This window comes from Apis cerana, linkage group LG15 (assembly GCF_029169275.1).
Source record: "Apis cerana isolate GH-2021 linkage group LG15, AcerK_1.0, whole genome shotgun sequence".
Taxonomy (NCBI): Eukaryota; Metazoa; Arthropoda; class Insecta; order Hymenoptera; family Apidae; genus Apis; species Apis cerana.
In genome coordinates, this window is record NC_083866.1 from 9,093,651 (window position 1) to 9,115,183 (window position 21,533).

General features: G+C 41.2%; 1 protein-coding gene across 5 annotated transcripts in view; it reads right to left on the minus strand.

The window, feature by feature from the left end:
- LOC107997378 (synaptogenesis protein syg-2) overlaps window positions 1-21,533 on the minus strand; it is a 51,780-nt gene that overhangs the window by 18,179 nt on the left and 12,068 nt on the right. For 4 of the 5 annotated variants that reach the window (XM_062086111.1, XM_062086109.1, XM_062086108.1 and 1 more), the window contains one exon: window positions 6,412-6,450. The exons of the other annotated variant lie outside the window; for it this stretch is intronic. In XM_062086111.1, the coding sequence (XP_061942095.1) occupies window positions 6,412-6,450 (39 nt within the window). The remainder of the gene's footprint in view (window positions 1-6,411; window positions 6,451-21,533) is intronic. 5 annotated transcript variants of the gene reach the window in all.

A 21,533-nucleotide genomic window follows, 5' to 3' on the forward strand; every position in this document is an offset into this window, starting at 1 on the left:
CGCGATTTTGTTACGAACGCGTTCTCGCCGAGCGTGAATAGTAATTTTCTTTAATATTCTACTAATACATTTCCATACGTATCTTTATTTTTTTTTTTTTTTTTTATAGTTAGCTTCTATTCTCTAGTTTTGAAATTTCGCGCAAATCATAAAAGTGATACGCGTGTATGGTTTTGTTTCTAGATCGCGTGTCGAATATCGACGAAACCGTAAAAGCCGCTTTCATTGAGATCACGCAAAATAAAAAAAAAAAAAAAAAAAAGAGAAAGTATCAGACCGCCGCAAATATGACACTTAAATAAAGAAATTTTGGAGATGCGATTCCATAAAAAAAAGAAAGAAATTAAGAAAAGAAATGGAATCAAAGATAGAAATTCACATTGAGGTAGAAACGGAAGAAGAATTTCGACGAATCTTAATTAATCTTGATGCATATTTATTGAAAATTATTAAATTCCGCGCATAAACTTTTCCTTTTTTTTACACTATCTACATCGGGTCACACGATCAATGCGCGACCTCGTTTTTCTCCATTCTTTTCTTTTTTATAATTAACCATGTAATAGCTATTATTTCGGTAATCACGACGTGTAAATATAACATCGCGTGTATAATTCGAGGAGGCGAATTTCTTAAAAAAAATTTCTCTCTCTCTCGAAAGGAGGCGAGGGGAATTTCGCTTCAACGTAGCGGTCGAAACGAGTGGGACGAGTGAATCAAAGTGGGAAGATTACGCGAAATAAAGCGTTTCGCTTAGGCGGATATAAACAAGCGAGAATAGCCGGGAAGAAACGTGGGTATTAGTCGGAGTTAATACGGCTGAGAATACTGTCAGAGGCTTGTGGCGATTTACAAGGATCCGCGGATCTTACCGGACAATCGTACCAACGTTCCCTCCTTAATACCCATATATCTCGATTACCTCGCTCCTCCCTCACGGTACAAACATAAGACAGTTCTCTTCTCCCCGGTTAAGTTTACATTGTTGTTAACTAAATCTGCAACCTAAGCCCGGGAAATGACTTCGTTCCCGTTACGAACGGAATATCCCACGATATTTGCACGATAGTTTCCAAAGTTATCTCCTAACAATACGGTTCCTAACTCACGGAGATTATATATTATTTATCATATTTTTCCATCGATTTTCGACACCTCCGATTCGCCCTCGAATATCGAACAACAGGTTATAAATTAATTACTAGTGGAGAGCGCACCGTTGGAGAACGGTCGAAAAGTTGGCGGAGCTGAATCACGATGGAAAGGTAGTAAATCAGAGAAATCAATCGTGGAAGCGGGCGTGTTCGACCGGTCGATGTACGATCAGCCGTAAAACCTTGCCTGGTGGCCAGGACAAAAGAATGAGAAGGGGAGGGAAGGAGGGTCGGCGATTCGGGGCGACACAGGGATAGCGGCAAAAGAGGTTGTCCGGCAGAGACACGGGGAAACAGGAATAAAAGTGAAATGCTAGAGGAGGCTAGGGGCGAGGCGCTGAGAAGAGAGAGAGAAGGGAAGAAAGGGCGGAAAGAGGAAAGAAGATTGAAAGGAGAGAGAGAGAGAGGGAAAAAGAGAAAAAGAAGAGGGGAAGGGGGCGAAAAGGCATAGGAGGGAGATCGATGGAAGGTGGCACGCGAAGAAATTTGGTCGTTGAAAAATCAAAGATCGACCACGTGGTACACACAACGGATACACGCACACAAGTTTCAAGAAAGGAAAGAGGTAAAAGGTGAAAAGCGAAAGACTTGGCGGGTCGATTGATCTCTTTTACTTTTTAGCCAAGCACAATGACCGGTTGGCTATTTGGCGATTCTTCGACCGTGCCGCCACTTTATCCCCCCTCCAGCCCCAACCTCTTTCCGTACTCGACGAGTACGTACCCCTCTCTAACGTAACGTAACTCGAGGAAAACGATCGATCCTCCTCCCAGTGTAAATATAATCACGATGTGTCTTTTCCAAAGATATTTCACGCGCGTTTCTTTTCTTTCTCTTTCCTTCTTTCCTTCGTACTCGCTCGACCATCGGACGGAAGAAAGTACGCGTCTTTGATGAGGACTAAGCAGAAAGGAGATAGGAAAAACGGAGGAGAGCGAAACATGAATCTCGAGGCGACACATGAATCCCGGAAGCGGGGTCGATGCAGGTTCCTACGTACTAAATGCCTAGTTGATCCGGTTTCGCGTGGTTTATGGAGCGCGGGACCGTGCATCACTGGACGTAGGGACGAACGTGAGGCGCCATATTTGCAACGGATGTGGAGCGATCGTGACTTCGTATCGCGAATGAAATCACGTAGCCCGACCGTTTAACACGGAAACGTATTCTACGTAAACGATTCCGTCTGCCTGCGAATACGCGCCGCTGCATACGCGCGCCCCGATCGAGGAGGGGGTTATTTCTACGAACGCGTGCACGTGTAAATTCAACAATAACTACCCTTCGGTCCACACGCGACGACGAACGACGGAAAGTGGTCGCAAACTTGTACCAATCCGTACGCACGCTTTGCATTTGCGATTTATCGCGCGAACGCGCATGAAATTACGCGCATATCGCACAACAGGACAAGACGTTCGATTCGACGTCCAAAAAGAAAAAACATTCGACTGGAACGATTATCTGCAAAACGCGTACAGATTTGGATTTGGGTATCCAAGTTTCAAGAATAACTAATTTCGATCGAAATTTCGGATCTTTGATTCGATACGCGAATACAAAAAAGAATATTCGATTGGAACGAATATATTATCTGGAAAACGCGTGTAGGAGATTGGGATTTAGGTATCCAAGTTTCAAGAATAATTATTTTCGATCGAAATTTCGGATTCGATTTTCGAACGATACGCGAATACAAAAAAAGAACATTCGACTGGAACACAATTATCTGAAAAATATATAGGAGATTGGGATTTGGATATCCAAGTTTCAAAAATAATTAATTTCGATCGAAATTTCGGATCTTTGATTCGATACGCGAATACAAAAAAGAATATTCGATTGGAACGAATATATTATCTGGAAAACGCGTATAGGAGATTGGGATTTGGGTATCCAAGTTTCAAGAATAACTAATTTCGATCGAAATTTCGGATCTTTGATTCGATACGCGAATACAAAAAAGAATATTCGATTGGAACGAATATATTATCTAGAAAACGTGTATAGGAGATTGGGATTTGGGTATCCAAAGTTTCAAGAATAATTATTTTCGATCGAAATTTCGGATCTTTGATTCGATACGCGAATACAAAAAAGAATATTCGATTGGAACGAATATATTATCTAGAAAACGTGTATAGGAGATTGGGATTTGGGTATCCAAGTTTCAAAAATAATTAATTTCGATCGAAATTTCGGATCTTTGATTCGATACGCGAATACAAAAAAAGAACATTCGACTGGAATACACGTATAGAAGCTAGATATGGATTTGGGTATCCAAGTTTGAAAGTTTGAGAGTAAGACTCTTGGGGAGGAGAGCGGGCTCGAGGATAAAATAATTAATTTCGATCGAAATTTGGGATGTTGGGGCGATACGAGAATATAAATAGGATGGGGAACGGCGATAGCCCGGACAGGAGGTGGAGATATCGTCGGACTAGAATCAATTGTAATCAAGATGAACGTATAAATCAAAGGGTTGGGGAAGGGGGATAGAAATCAGGAAGTGTATAGCGGGTCGCTTCCTCTCCAATGATTTGTTACCAGTACGCTTTAGGAAGCTCGACATAGCGTCTTCCTCGCTTTTGTCCCCGCCTCCTTCCGCAGCTGTCACCGCTCTCCAAAGCCCATTACCTCGCGAGAGGCAGAAGGAGGGCCGTCGCCTCGATGGAACGCGGGGGGGAAACTTCTCTCGTATCTTTTCAACTTTCGGCCACGAGGAAACAATATCCATTGCGTACGTGAACCACGACACGACACCGTTCCGAACGGATATTGCTCCAAACCATCGAGAAACTTACCTTTTTACGCCACCTGTCAAACCTTATCCCCCCACCAGCTCCAAATCTGTCTTCCTCCTCTCGTATCCTCGCGACACGCATTAATAGATTTATCGTCCATCGATCGTAACGTCGCGATTACTTCTTCGGTTTCCGATCGATATCCGCGAATTTACAAATTAACCCGTTTTCCTTTTACCCGATTCCGCCCGATATACCGTGTAACCGTGTATCCACCGTGTGTGGGAGGGAAAACTTGGCCGGAGTACGTTTGCCCAATTCGGTAATGTAGTTTCTATCGAAAAAGTTGAAACGATAGGATGGAACGGGAAGAAATTTGGTTAGGTCCGATATATATATATATATCAGCTGGAGCGTCGGATAGAGTTTCCTAACGTTTCGTGAGAACTTAAACTCCGGGGCACAGGTGTTGCGTTGTCGTTGAAATTTCATTTCTCGTACGAATGAATAAATCTACTCTCCATCCACGTTTTTTCCCCCCGCACACTCCTACACCCCGCTCTTAATCTTTTCGCGAGCGAAACCCTTTTTTTCGCGCCTGTAAATCGTACAAATTATTACCTTATAATCCCAAGATTTATCCCAAAGGTCCGATTTTTTTGCAACGCGACCCCTCCGTATTTTCCCCCCCTCCCCCCTACGGTTTTCGATCGTTCGCGCTTAAATTAATTTTAATTCCGGAGCAAGATCGATAATCCGAAGGAACGAGATTAAATTGCATTTAATATTATATCGCGCGATCCGGCCCCGTTCTATATAAAAATTCGATGAAATCGACTCGGCGAAATATTTTAGGATATACAGCGAGATAGGCGAGACGGTTGGGCGAAGGGGGAAAAAATTTCGCGCGACGCGACGTTAAGGAGGAGGAATAACTTGGAAGATGATACGAACAATTGCGAGATTGATCGGTACGGGACGAAATTTCTAGACAAAGTTGGAGCAGCAGGAAGGGAAAAAATTGGGAAAAGATATTGGATCGATAATCGTTAATCGTAGAATGAAACATCAACTATTTCAATTAGGTCAATGAGGGAAAATGGGGGGAAAGAAGAGAAGCGGTAGATATTAGGGGATGGCAAAAAGATGGGAGATGGGGAGGGGTCTATCCATCTCTTTCCTCCTTATTTGCTTGCACATGCGCGTTCCAAGCTCTACTTTAGGATCGTGGCCAAAGATTGACCGTCATGAGTCTTTTGTGCGTCTTTCAAATATTCACGAGCATTGTGACATTCAAAGCGGATAATAATCGTGGAAAAATGTCGGAAAAATCCGAGGACGAGATCTATCCCGATATTATTAAAAGGGAATCTTTTCGAAAAAGATGGATGGATTTGGATGGAATATAATTTATAATCGAAGGGAAAAATAGGAGAGGGGGGGGGGGGTTTGGAAGCGAAGGCTCGGACGATTCGATTCGATCACGTAAATTCGATAACGAATCGGTCGAAAGGGGGAAGAGAACGTAATGAATTCACGGCGATGGATCTCCTTTTTCCACGGGTTACAACCGTTCGAATTTCTTCTTAAAACGATATCTCGTTTGCTTTCTACTCGCGCAGAAATTTCACGGTTGAGCGGGCGTCCTGGAAGAACGACGATCAGGAACGTGAGGAGCGTCGTCGAGTGCACATCGCCGGACGTCGTCGTCGGCGGTACCGACAATGGATGTCGAGAATGTCGCGAATGTTTGCCGCCCCGAGCAACGAGACTCGGTACTCGAGGCGTCAGTCGAGCGACAATCTTGTCGTCGTCATCGTTGCTACCGTTCTCGTCGAGAATCGCTTCGTCAACCAATTTTTCACCGCCTCTTTCCCAAATATGTTTAATATATATATTCCATATATATATATATAAAATATATATATATAATAAATTACAAAAATATAACGCGTATTCGAGACGCTCGGCGAGAATACTTTGACGGGTTCGTTGTTTTTCGTCGACCGAAAAAACTATCGGATCCCGCGGGGTATAGAAACTTTTTAAACGACACGGGGTATACAAATGTTGGGGCTTTTTCTTTAACTTTCGTCATATTTCTCAATATCGAAAGACAACCAGGGATCCATCATCCTTTTGACAACCGAAAGAAACCGAACGAAACGTTTCAACAACTTTTACCCTTGTTTCTCCTTGTTCCAATTTGACCGAATACCGACCTGTGCTTCTCGACGCTCCCTCCATCTATTACGCGATTATACGCGCGCGAAAAAATAAAAAGGGACAGTGAAACGTCGTCTGCAATATCGTTTCGACACGATCGAAAAGCAAAAAGAAAAGTAAAAAAAAAAGAAAAATATAACGCGTGTACGCATTACGTGTACGTGTGGACGTTCGAGATGTAAAAATATAGATGTATATATATATAGATGTACATCGAGAAAATCGGAGAAAGAAAAATTCTACTAATCCTAATGATTGCAAACCAAACGAGCGAACCAACCAACCTCCTCGGTAAGGCCTAGCAGAAAATGTTCGCGGGCCTCCTGTAACAAAAACATATATAAATCATAAGAAATTATACGAGAAATGAAAACGAGATATGCGTTTCATATAATTATTACTGCTACTGCTAAACTAAAACTAGTGTTGAAAAGATGGCGAAGGAAAGGGGCGGAAAAATGGGGGGAGAAATTGATTATTCGTTGGAAGCGAGTCGAAACGTATATAAAATTACGGGATTAAATAGAATCAAAATTTATTCGTTCTTCGTTTATCTGATTAATCGGCGTTATTGCCGATCGTCGAGTCAAAAAGAAAAAAAAAAAAAAGGAAAAATAACACCGGCCATCGAACCGGATGAGGATCAAAATATATAAGTTCTACGTACACGTATATCTGCCCGTAAATATTAACATCGATATTAATATTGATAAAAATTCACGACGGTCGTGAAAATAACCGGAAAATTTTTTTTTTTTTTTTTTTCTCTCTATTCTATTCTCGATATTGGTTAATGGATATCAAAATAAAGTTTCCGACTTCGATAATGGTTAACTAAAATAAAATTCTCGTCATCGATATCGGTTGCCCGGAAACCAAAAACGATTCTTCCCGATAATCTGGCAGCGCGATCGAAAAGAGAAAAGAAAAGAAGAAAAATTTCCAATCGTTCGGGATAATTATTTCGCGAGCGAAACTCGTCGACGTTTGAAAATCGCGATGAGTGAATCTTTTTATTTCGCGCCAAAGTTCGATTTTTCTCCGAACGAATTCTCTCCGTTTGCCGTCGAAGAGAAAAGGCGGAAGAAAAGTATCCATTGTTGGAAGCGCGGCGCGTAATATTTGGCGATGAAATCTCGTGGAGCCGTAAAGAGTCGGCTTAGCGGTAATGATGTTGATATGGAGGGAGGGAAGGGTGTTAACGAAACTGTAGCGAGGGACGGCGGTGGAGAAAGGTTCCATAACACTTGGAAACAGGTGGCGTTCTCTCGTGTTATTGCCTCGACTGATTCAGCCAACGGTCGATCGCTATGTACGAAGAGGAGGGAATTAAGGTGGCGAGGTAACGCGATGTTTTCCATTGAAAACGATGCGATAATCTTAAAGGGCGCGGTTTATATCTCTTTTGCGTGAATATTTATTCTCTCTTTGTTGCTCGAAACGGTCGCGTGTTCGACTGGTCGTTCGAAAAAAACGCAAACATTTAAAGAATAATCTCTTACGCGACTTCATTTAAAGTATTTATTTCTTCAAAGTTGCACGATCGATCAACGTGTCAATACCATAACGGGGCATTCTACTTTCCTAGAAACTTCGATAATTTAAACGGTTTACCGGTTAAACCTATACTTGCTTTGAACTTTGATTAATGATACGTCAATGAGCACGTCACTTGCTACATACGTCACACCTTTCTGCCATGATATAATTTCATCCTAATTGACGTTTATCGAGTTTTTCCCGAGTCCCGAATAAAAATTCACTCGATTAAAATTCTAGACGCGAAACAATTTAATCCTATTTTATCCCTCCCCCCCTTTTTTTACGATAATAAAAAAAGAAACGACATATCGGTAACCGTGATTATTTACAATCGATACCATTCGTTAAATTTCAATATTAATCTTCGTTTCTCGTGTTTTTCCCAACTTATTATTTATTTTTATTCTAATATTCCAGACGCATATACACCGATGTATAAAATATATAATTAGGACGTCCCGATATGTATATAAAACTTCTGCTGTCATTTCGTCGAAAAAAAGTTGGTTATTATATAATCGTATTAACAAATCGAGCTGCTTCATCTTTCGCCGGATATTATAAAATAAGAAATTCATAAGGTGGGAAATAATAGATGGGAATAAAGAGAGAAAGAGAAGGAAAAAGATCGATGGAATCTTGAGAGAGTGTATTCTTCTGAGAGAGAAAAAGAGCGAGAGATGGTATCTCTACGGTATTTCGTGCAAATGTACTCTCTCTCCAGCCATCGTTATCGTTCCGAAGCACCCGCAACCGAAGTTGGCCCTAATCCCAACCCCCTCCCCCTCGTACCATCGACTATCATTTTATTTCGATTCGTTCTACTCTTGACTCGAGCGTCGAGTGGTAAAGTTTTTCGATTTAGCGCGGAGCGCACAGGTTGCTTCATATACACGCAACCAAGGTTTCAGCCACACGGGAGAAAGAGATACAAGTAAAAGTAGTACGAACGTACTGCAGTACCGTTGCAGATTTTAGACGCGTACCGAGAGACGCGGCACGCTTAAGTAGCCAGAGTTTCGGAGTTTCTATCCTACCGACTGTTCCCTCTATAAATGTCTCTGTGTACAAATTTCCCTCCAACTTTGCCTCGATTACTCGATTACTTCGTATATATATATATATATATATTTTGCACCGTTCGAATTCTGTCTCTTTCAACGTGTAATAATATACGTCGATTATTCCGTTGATCATAATCGGAAGATACGTTAATTTGAAAGATCGAGCGGGCAAGAGAGGTCTCGAGGATTCGGTCATTTTCGACGTTATTGAGAGAGAGAGAGAGAGAGACGTTGTTTATGTCCGCAACAGGTACGGATTTCAAGAAATTTATTCTTTTTATTCGGTGTTTTGCAAGCACCGAAGAGAAAACGAGAAATTAGATAATTTAGCCGTAATACGCTTGCTTTATCAATGCTGCATCGATAGCTTCGAATTTCGTATTCTATGGAACAAATAATCGAATTAGTGGGACTACGTATATAACCACGTACATAACATAATGACCTGATTCTCCCAGTGATATTAATTACTTATGTCAGTTAAATTGGTAAACTATCGGTTCGATATTCTGAAATTCTGATAATAGGGTTAATATACGTGCAGTTGACACTAATAGTGGATTCGCGTATTGTTATCGTTCGATGCACACGTGTATCCGTGACGTTATTATGGTTAATTAAACGACTTAACGTTACATCGATTCTCTCGATATTTCACGAAACCAAGATTATTCGAAATCTTTCGTCGACCACGTATTTTACTCAAAGTACCATTCGACGATTGTTACCCGTGGCAAAACACGGGCTGCCTCTCCATCGATCGAAAGACAAGAGAAACGAGCTAAAGATACCAAGTTGCTCGCTAATTGTAAGTTTAATCTCGATTGCCGAGCCATCCTGCCCACGTGTATTAATATAATTTATCGACCCGCGAAAACCGATTCAGAGTTCGCCGACCGGGCTTTGTTTTAAAATAACTTTCGACGGACGCGTAACGCGCCTCTTGTTATTATTATATCGCGCAATAATTCACGTGTAATTACAGTAATTATACGATAATTATTTTCACTCGCTAATGAGTTTGTAACGCGATTATAAAATAAGATTAAAACAGCTTCCAAGAACCCGATTAATTTTTCTCTCGCGAAACTTTGCAATTTTTCTTCAAAGCGTATACACACGAGCCTAATTGCTTTTGTCCCTTCGGTTGCAACTTTGAACCGTTGACTCGTTGTAAAAATTTCCACGCATCGCAGCAAAAACACTCTCCAAATCTGCTAATTCGCTCCCTTTCTCCGGGCTAAATTTCCGAACCGAGTTGAAAGGGAACTCGAACGATCGAAACTTTTCGAAAAGAATCGTTTCCAGCGGCGGCAAATACTTGTTGCTAGATATGGAAGTGGAAGAAAATGCTTTTTCTTTTGCTCGATGCGACCCGGGATAAACGCGAGTAATTTCGTCGTAACTTTTCCCCCCTGGTGAACGCGTATACCATGTGTACGCTGTATTTGCCCGCGCGCCTTTATCTTTCACTCGTATACACGTTAAAACTATACGCTGGTATGCCGTTTCGTAAGAGCAGCGGCGATATATACTCTTATTCCAGCTACGTACGTACACAGCGTACATACATATATCTCCGGTTACCCGGAGGGTGCTAAGATCTTCGTCGTTGTCCTCGACCTCGTTTTCCGGATGTCATGAGTCTCGACGGAGTGCAGAGTCGTCGACGTCGTTGCCCACAGTATCACCCCCTTTGGTAATCTCTTCCTTCTCCCCTCCCCTATCTTTCCCTCCTCCTTCTTTTGCGCGCTTCCTTTGCTCCTCCCTCCCCCTTATCCCTTTCCTTTTCTCAAATTTTTACATCGTCTCTTTTGTGCATCTCTGTGTAGATATATATATATATATGTGTGTGTGTGTGTGTATATGTTTTTTCGCGATTCTCTTTATAATTCTCTCCCTTTCTTCTTATTCCCGTAAAGGTTGGTGGTATTTTTAAAAAAACGCTTCCACCCGTGTTCCCACTTTCCTTATGGTACACGTTCCTCCCTCCTCCATCTCTCTCTTTCCCCCTCGCTCTCCATCTGTCTCCATCGAATAATTAAGGCCGTTGGCCGCGAGGTCGACGAGCAAACCGCTTCGACGTCACATCCCCTCCCCGCCCCCCTCCTTTTATTCGTCTCTTCCGCAGCTGGGTGAGATTAATCTTAATTTTCGTCCAGCTATAATCTTTAATTAAATCGCCATTGATCCGCGACTGCCAGACCCCACCGATCGACCGATCTTGCCCAAAACGGAGGAAAAAGGTGAAATGAAAGGTTGGAGAGGTTCGTGCGTGTGCGAGGGGAAATCAATTTCGTGGGTAAAAATTTCGTGGGTCGGGTCTAATTATCGTTTCACCGATATAAATAACGGAAATCTGGATTTCTTCGAAGATCGCTCGACCAAGGATCGCTTCCCGTGAAATTCACCCGACCCGAACGTTACGGTTAAAACGCCTTTGGTAAATTGATTTCGATGAAAGGTAATTTTTAAAAATACAGCAGAGTTTTTCGAACGATTGCGTAGCCTTTTTTATAAATGAAAAAGGAAATATCTTAATTAATAATGTCTTCCTCTCTCTCTCTCTCTGTCTTCGTTAACGTAAAATTGACGAAAGAGTACGTCTCAACGAAACAACGAACTAGAAACACACGTTCATCTTCAGTTTTAATTAGCACGGGGGAAGACGTGTTTATCCGCGATTATATAGATTGAAAAAGTAATTCCGTGGAGGAGCCACTGTTCATCCCGTGGACGGGCAGAAACGGATATATTAAAAATCTAAAAATGTATTTATTTCCTCTATAATTACGCGTTTCGAAGGTTTGCTTCTTCCTTTTCTTTCTCTTTTTCCCCCCTTTTTACAGCGGCGAGTATTATTAAAAAAGATGGTGGACAGACAATTTTACCGGCTTCGCACAAAGAAAAAAAGGAAAAAGAAATGTGCATATTCGTCGAGAAGCAAGGAAAAATATTTATTTCGTCCCGCTTGCATCATTTCGCCATAAGGATATCGATATAAAAAGACGGATGAGCGAATTATCGACCCCGGTTGACGAAGCTCGCACGATTTCACAAAGTTTCGAGCAGCGAGGGGAGGGGAGGGGAGTTTACGTATACAGGTGGATGGTTACGAATAGGGGATCTCTAGTAGTTGAAACAATATCCCGGCGTAAAGGCCGGAGAGATCGGTCTTCGTGTTTCTATCAACGGGTTTACATTTTACCCGAAGGAGGGGAAGAAACTGAGGGGAGGGAAACACGAGGAACAGAGTTAGGAGGATGTTAAGCAGGGGAGGAAACTAACACCTAATCTAACATTCCAACGATCCAAAAGCTATGGCCGTCTTTACCGGTCGGATACCAAGAGGGGGCGGGAGAGGAGGGAAGAAAGGGATTGTAATTAAGGTTGATTCGAACGTGGCCGGGCCACGATGAAAATCTCGCTGTATCCTTGGCCTAACTCGATTAAGTAGTTAGTCCTCGGCGCGGGGAGATAAATCTTGAAAACTCGTCTCCCCCCTCTCCGGTCTATACTCGACAATTTATGCGCCCGCGGCGTATACTTTTTACTTGCCTACTTTAAATTTTTCTTCCTTTCCTTTCCCTCGACCCAGCGAAAACGAAGACACGGGGGGCAGGAGGAGGAGGAGGGGAGAGTTTTGAAAATTCCACCGCTCGTATACGGAAACGAGGCGAAGCCGTCGGTTAGCCGTTGTTTAATCGGAACTTGATCGTGTGTATAATTCGTACGCGGCAATGAAAACCAGATATACGAGTGTACGCGGATCGGAAAACGATATCTCTACACCCTCGTTATTATATATATACGGTATGCGTACATATAGAAATAGCTTAATTATACGATGATATCGAAACATTTATAATTTCTCATTGCCTAGGTAGGAGACCGGTTTGTAACGTTGAACATTATGCGGTCTTGCCCGCGGCTTCGATTCCTACGAATGAATACGGGAGGAGCCGTATTTGCCGCATTTATTTGCATTCCGTTGTTTACACGTACGTTATATCAATACCATCGTTTGCTTTCCTCTCAATTTCTCATTTAACGAATACAGTACAAATAAGTTAATAACCGGTCAATAAGTTAAAAAAATACATCTCCTTGTTCCGTTCGATTTAACGCGAAAATAAACAAAACTCGCGACCAGTCGCGAAACTCGGCGAGTCGAGTTTCTAATAAATCGATAATTTTTTTTTTCTTTTTTTGTATAGAAACGAGGTTAGAGAGGGAGAGGAAAGAAATGGAAAAATTGGATCGAATTCTTAGGGGGGGAAAAGAGAAGAGAGGAAAAGAAGAAAAATCTGTACGTTCGAACGGAACGTATATAATTATTGCGCGATATTCCGTGAGAAAGGAACGCGGTCTAATTTCAACGACGATCAAATTCTCGATTCGAACGGGTACGTACGCGTATATTATATTTGTTCTTTTCGAACGTCGATGAACTTTTTCTTCGACGTTCAACCTTCCAACGATTCTGCTCGAACTCGGTTTTTCATTCGTCGCTCGTTCAAACGCGGAGAGTAATGAAAATATTTGGACACTGGTCTAACGTTCGATTTCGATATCTCTGTATCTAAAATAAATGTAGATATAAAAAGGAAAGAAAGGAGGAAAAAAAATTCTCTCCAGAAGAGAGAAATCTTTCAAATTTATTAAATTCTCGTTCGCCTTTAAATTTTGCTTAAAGAAAAAGAATTTCCGTCTTTTGTTACATACAAATTATTCCGTTATATGATCCATACGTTTGTACATACATATTGTTATACAGGCGATACTGGTTTTCTTTTTTTTTTCTTTTTTGATTTTCACCAGCAAAGATTCCCCCTTTTATCCATATCCCATAAGCCCCCTTTTAATTTTCCTTTACGAAACTGTATTTTCATATCGATTAATCCATTCCAATGAAATATTCATGTAATATGTCCTAACTGCAAACTTTCCTCGCATACATATGTACATAAACTTACGATATATGGTACATATATTGTTTTGTTTGTTATTTAAAAAAAAAAAAAAAGACAAAAGAAGCGAAGAACAAGTTGGCCTCGTGCAAATTAAAACAGTTACCATACTTTTATACAGGATGTTCCAACTTTTCCCAGTCAAACTTCGTTAAACGAATACGACGTTATGCGAAAAGAACGGGAGAGAAAGAATGAAATTAAAAGGAGGAAAAAAAAAGCGTCTTATCTTTTCTTACCAAAACTTTGGAGGAAGATTATACACGTATACATATATATATATATAATCTTCTTTCGACGAATATATCCTCAATGTCTAGCTCTTTGATTGAAATTTATCAGTTAACTTATTTACCGAAATTATTTCAGACGTAGCTCGACGTAGCGATATGATAAATGAAGGGTTAGTTAGCGTACGCGTTAACGCAAGAACGAGACAAGACGCTGGAATTAATGAACCGATATTCTTCGAGGATAATATCCTAATGGCGGACACGATCGATATCGTTAATATTTCTTCCCAACGAGTCTACGCTTAATCCTCTCGATTGGGATAAAATTTTACGTATTTCGAGTCGTGCTTTCCCCCCGTCCTTCCGTTGCACCATTTCCCATTTTTATATCGAACGTATCGGTTAAACTGCGACTTGAATTCGTGCCAGACCACAAATTTAAAGGATTTCTGGTCACCCACTTTTGTATCGAGCAATGACGTGTACCTTACCACCGCAAACTCTGCATTTCGTAACGATTATTTCGTCCCTCGGCAAGCTTTCGAGTCTATTAATCTCTCTCTTCCTCGCTTCCTCTCCAAGTCGTCCCGTCCTTCTCTGATCTTGACCAGAGTTTCGTTCTCCTTCCTTTTTTTCTCAAATCACGATTGTCTTTTACTCGAGTTATTTATTCGCGCAAAGGTAAAGTAAACTCGAAAAAATACGAACGCAAATTGGACGTGGAAATTTTACGCGCGTTTCGATCTTTCCTTCCTTCCTTCCGTAAAACTGTATTTGTGTTAAAAGGTGAAGATGGCAGACGTTTATTCAGAGTTCCAACGTATCGAAACGTAACGCATGTAAGTTTGCAATTTCAATACCAATTTCCTTCTTAAACGCGACGTTAATTCGAATCGTTTATTCGCATATCCATGCATTTAAATTGCATGTGAAATTTAAAAAGGTGGAAAGCTGGAAGAAAAGTATTTACGGTTTTTAACGACGCGATTTTTAATAACAGCGTCGCGTTGCGTTACGTCTTTCGGTTATTAAAGCCATTTATTCCATTAGAGGGCAACTATCAAAGCGAGATGGATTGATAATTAAAAATCGTTAAATCATCGATTAAAAATTACGAAGCGTAGAAACGTATCGAAACTTATTAATTTTGATATAAGGGAAGAGGAAACGGGGGAGACGTTCAACTCGCGTTTGCAGACGTATTTAATATTTCATCGAAATAATTTCATTTAAATATAAGCGCAATATGTACGCGTGCGTGTGTAGCACCTGTGGCTTTCCTTCACAATGAGATACAACTCCTTTTTTTCCTTTTTCTTTTAAAACGAAGATGCTTTTTAAATCTTTTTTCCTTTCTCTCTCCCTCCTTCCCCGTTTCGACGTTTCGCGACGTGTCTAATGCGCGAAACGAAGTCGCGGTCACGTATCGCCCGTGAAATATTATAATTTCTTTATCAATTATTCGCGTTTTTCGTGATTCGTCGCCGTTCGCGATTCTTCGTAATCCGAGTGTGGAGCATCATTTCGATCGTTGCGGATGATAATAATAGGGAAATAACGGGGAAGGAGAACGGTGGTGGAAAATGACGTCGCGACATCATTTTAATCTCGTATACGCGATTGAAACGAAGAGGCGAGGGTGGAAACGAGGAGGAGGATACTTGAGGAAAAACGAAACGAAGTTTCGTAGTTTTCTGTTTATCCGTACGGCTTTCCTTTCTTTTTTCTTCTCTCCATCGAGGGCAGAAAAAAGGATGTAATTCGAGTAAGTATCCGAGGTATAAAGCAGAGTTGAAGGAAGGAAAATGGAAAGAATAGGGAGGGAGGGGGGGATATAGAACGAGAAAATATCCCTTATTTATTCGGAAGACGAATGTAATTACGCGAAGCGAATTAATCACAAATGGTGTGACGTTACGTTCCATTTTCCATTGTTTTTAAAGAAAACGTTATTTAAATTTAATTTCTGTGTTTCGATAACGAGAAAAACTCGCATATTTTGAACCACGGGAGAGAGAGGGAGGGGGAGAAAAAAGGGTATATTTTTAAAATACACTTTCGTTATTCTAACGTGGTAAATTCGTATTTCTTTTTTCTACATGAAAAAAAAAGAAGAAAGAAAGAAAGAAAGAACAAAAATGTGTTATCTTTATTACATCCGCGTTATTTCTATTTTCGAAAATATGCTGAATTAATTCTCTTTCGTGTAAATAGTTGTTTTTTTCAAGATAATTAGATATGTATATCACGGAAAACAGGTCGCTATACACGTATATATATATATACATATATATACCCGAAGGGACGATAAATGCAACGGTATAACGTAATTAGGAAACGTTTCCTAAGGAGAGGGGGTGGATTTAACACCGGTGGTTCCACCGTGATATCAATAATAATAATAACAACAATATCGTAATTGTAATTAAGACCGAAATCGGGGAGTAATAATCGATTAAACTTTTAATCAAACGAAATCCGTATAATTCCGAAGAAAGGCGAGTTAATTTAAATAATAATCTGCACCGCGGAATTCGAAGCGAGTAGTAGGAGAGGGCAGCATCGATCCTCATCAAATATACACGTAGAAATGGCGAGATATCCGTAATCCGAGGAGCGAATGGTTGAAAAGTTGATAACGGTCAACGTTATTTTCTCGGGCAAAGCAGGAGCGGGGAGGGGAGGGATCGCGAAGAAAGGATTCGCAACATTCGCGATTCTTCGCGTTGAAATATTTCTGCTCTTCCGAAAAGCTGAAGAATCCCGCTGCTTTTGTCGAGCTCCCTCGTCTCTCTCTCCCTCTCTATGAATCGTCTCTTACATTAGAGAAGAGGAGAGAGGAACAGGGAGAGAGAGAGAGAGAGAGAGAGGGAGGGAAGACTCCGTCTTTGACGACAAACATCGCGTTCCACTCCGAAAGCTTTCACTCGTTTTCGTGGCTTTCCGCACGAATCCACGTGCACGCTCGGCTGAATTCTTGGTATGCATGCATCTTCCTCTGTGCATCGTGATTTCACAATTCCCCATCTATATATCGAGCCAAGATCGTATACAACTTATCCCGTGGAACGGCAACAACCGACGCGATCATCTTTTGCGCCCGCGTCTCATCTTGCGATACTTTATTCCTGTTAAACCTCTTTTTTGAAATTTCGAGTTCGCGACGACATTTCCATCATCGATTCGAACGGATTCCTTTTTCTTTCGGTCTCTCTCAGGAGTTCTCCACTTTCCTTCCTTCCTCTTCACTCTCCAGTTCACGTCGAATACGAGAAAATATTTAATAACGCGGAATCGATGATATTCGATTGTTAGGATAAATTTTCTCCGTGGAAAGTGCCTCCAATTTTTCCCCTCTCCCTCAACCTTCGAAATATTATCCCCTGTAATAGGACGCGCAATAGGCGAGGATACGAGGAGATACGAAAGATAGCGAGCTCGCTACCGATTGTGTAATCGAGATGATGTGTAATTAGAGAGCAGTTTTTAACGAGGAGGGAGAGCGATCGTACTTTGCCCCTCTCTCCTATATTTATTATATATATATATAATATATATAGGAATCGACTTTCTCCTCTCTTCTATCAAATTTTAAGATGCGAATGAAAAATCCGCTTTAATATTGGAGAGATTGGCGCGCGCCAAGAGAGAGTAAGCACATTTTATCTTAAGCCGGTGGTGCATCGAAAATTCCATCGGAAGAGGGAAGTTGGGCAGAAATAGCGATGTTTCGCTCGATCGTTCTCGAAAAATGAGCGTGGCCGAAAGGACGAAAGGAGAGTGCAATTTTCGGAGTCGGAGAAAAGAAGATGGGGAGAAAAGGGTGGTGAAAAGAGCGGAAACTGGATGAAAAAGCACGGAAGGGCCGAGGATATGAAATAAGGGAAAAAAGATGGAGGGATGGAGAGAGGGGGAGGGTTAAGCGAGTAGGACAGGAAAAGATTGGAGAAGCAAACGAGCGGATACGAGAAAAATGGAGAGAGAGAGAGAGAGAGAGGTGGTGGCGCTGCAACGGAAATGGCTGTACAGAAATGAAACGTACGACTTCTGCGTACGACATTCGAATTACCGCGGACCAATAACGATATTTATGAAACGCGCTTTCCTATCGATTTCGAGTGATGAAATATCTGTCTATCGATCTCTCTCTCTCTCTCTCTTTCTCGAAAAGTTTCTCGAAAAATTTCCTCTCGAGTGTCCATGTTATAATAACGATTTTTACCACGCTTCTTGCGCTCACGCTCGCCTCCGTTATCGTTCGCTTGGCGAGCCGATTCGTAGGAATTCTCGTGCAAGAAAAGAGACGTATCGTTTCGGCGAATCGATCGTCGTAATCGACAGTGGGACGATATTGATAAAAAGAATTATCAAATAACGCAACGCGGAGATTGAAAATATCGCAATTAAAAATACTAAATAAAATATAAAGCGATAAAACAGGCACAAACGCGTTATAAAATTTATAACGTGGGCCATGGATCGAAACAGTTGCAGCAAAATAAGTTACGTATAGCATGAAACTGAAATTCAACGAGCAAACTGTTCGTCCGAACATGTATAAACTTTATTCGTGTATACACGTATATTTTATATTTTAAAAGCGAATCTACACGCATCAACCGATTTCCAAACAACTCCTGTTCCCATTCCAATTATTTTTCATCTTTTTCTACACCAATTAATAATTAATATTACGATATGTATACATACATACGTATTTCGTGTACACATATAACGTATATATATAACGCATAGCGTGACCATTTATTCAAATGCGTAACGCTTTTGGAAAAATTACCGCGACATTAACGATCGTGGAACGATTGTTTGATCCAGAAAACGAGCGTGGGGAAACGTGGTTACCCGAATGATGGACTATAAACGCGATTGTCCCGAATACCGGATTACTTTGCACTCAAAGGATCGTCTTCGATCGATAACCGTTTCGTACGAACGTTGCCGCCTACGAATCGAAAAGAGAAGACCGATCTTTGGTCCGAAATTTACGGTCGCGTTAAAATATTTTCCCATTTTTACCGATTTTCCCCCCAAAGAAAATTTCGTTTCCTCGGAGAAGGAGGGAGGCACAATGCTCGAGTTGGAAACTTTTTGAATCGATAACGATCCAACCTTTGACGGAAAAATTCCACCTAAGCCACGGTAGTTAACTTTAATCGTATTTACATTTCTCGTATTCTTCTCCTCGTTTCAACCTTATATTCCGTTAAACGAAAATATCGAACCTTCCGACCTTTATTATTCCTCTTCCTCTTCTTCTTCTTCTTCGACGTGGAGGAAAATTCCCGAGCATAGGGAAATTGATAACATCGAGGTTTATAAATATCCCCGCAATTCTTGAAATTTACGAGTTATTCCAATGGTCGCGTTACGGGCAAATGGTAGCAATTCGGGTCCGAATCGAGTTTCACCGTAATACGTTAAATATCAAAAATGAAAAAAGAGAAGTTACACACGGAAGGAACGAAAGGGGTCGGGCGAATCGGTCGGACGCGTTTCCCGCCGTTTGCGCGCGTTGTTCCCGAGCGTGGCGGAAAGACGAAGGCGGCGTTGAACCAAGAACGAGTTTTCTCGGCGGTACACGTTTCGACCCAAGTGCGCGACATACGTACATACGGAATTTAATTAGTTGCATACTCGAGGCCGCTCTACCTGTACACGATAGATTCCGGCTCGCAGACGCCAACTGCCGCGGAACTTCGCCAACTCCACCCCCGCCGTGCTCTCGTTTCCCTTCCATAAAGACCACTCGACCGCTTACATCGTTCTTTAATTAGCGAGGAAAGCCTTCGATTTTTCTTCCACTTTTCTCTCCGCATCGGCCAACCTCGTGGACCTCGACGGAGAGAGAACCGAGCCAGCACACCGGGGGAATTCGACTCGAAAGAAGCTCCTTGTTCTTCCGCTCGCGAAAAAATACCAACCTTTGTGCGTGTATATAGTATATATATATATATATTAGTATTACGTCGCGCGAGAAAAGCTTCCCTTCCTTTCCTCTACTTTTTTTTTTTCCATTCAACCGACTCAACGAGAGACCAGTATGGAACAATTTATAAAATTGGTGTAAAGCGGGGGGAGAAATTCAACGGTTCTACCTTAACCATTTGGAAATTAAAACTTGGTACGTTCGGAGGAAGAAATTCGGTGATAAATCGACGACAATACCCGCCTATGTGTACATCGAGTTAAAAAAAATGTTGTTAATTCGTTTGAGAAATATTCAATCGAATATAAAATTAACGTTAAAAGTTTCCTCGCGTACTTAATACATAGTATCAACTTCGTCTCGAAGTCTTCATTCCAGAGAAATTGTTTTATCAAGGGATCTTGATATTTCGATAATATCGAATCCGTGTTTGCGAAAAGTTTGCATTTTATATATATACAAAGGTAAAAATAATTATTTATATCTGGACGAGTTAATTTACGCACAAATAAATATTGGACGTTACAAAGTTGGAATAAAGTTTTTTCAAAGTCCGTAAGAATATCTCGATATCCGCGGAGGAAAGTTCTCGAATGAAATTCTTTTTCAAAGTTCGAAGAAGGAGAAAAAAAAGAAAACTCTCGCACCGGAAAATAAAATTTTCATTTCGTCGAAATTTCTTACGAGAAACGAAACAACGAATTCCCTTCTCGAAAAATTTTGTCCGTGGTAAAAAATAGTCGAACGAATCTCTATTTATAATCCGACTCGCGATTAACTGCGAGCCAACTTTAACTAACTCCCGACTCAATTTTACGAGATTTTACGTGATATTAATCGGGGATAATATATCCATGAGTATCGTTTCCATTTAACGTAACCCAAGTTTACAAGCTCGCGAAATTCAAAGTTTTACTCGCGACCCACTTAGGGAAACGAGCAAATGTCGAACAAAGCAACCTTGTCGTTGCGCTATATATATATATACATACGACGTTATATTATATACGACATTTTAAGATAAAGCGATACGAGTGTTAACTTGCCTTCGCGTGTAATCCACGTATCGTAAAGCCTAAATTTTCCTCCACCAATTTTAATTCAAGATTTTCGACGTCGCAATCGCCGTCGAAGGATCCACGTACGGCTGTCGTATAAGCGAAGAATGAGACTAGGGAAGGTGGTTTCACGGTGGTCCGATCCGATCTTTCCCTCGTAACGTCCTGGTAAGAGTATAACGAGCTTTATCGACGAAAGATATCGAGGTGGGGGAGGGTTCAAACGCGTAATTTAATTGGATAAATAAAGGGAAAATGACGGTTCCCCTTTAACAAACTCTCTCTCTCTCTTCCTGGGGATCGATCTTTCTTTTTTCTTCCCCTCTCTCCCCTTAAGTCTTTTCTTAATCGCGAAATCGCGAGGAACGCAATTTTATTCGATTAAATTTTCACGATTTGAAACGATTCTCCCTCGAATATTAAAATTCCTTCCCTCCCGAAACTAACTAATCGAATCGAGCGCGAAAGTTGATCGATTAAAATTGTTTGTACTCGAGAAAACCATGCGGTTGTCACGGGAAAGTTAGCAGCGAGATGGCTGATTAATAGCGAAACTCTGCTCGCTCACGCCTACTACAAGACCCAATGCTAT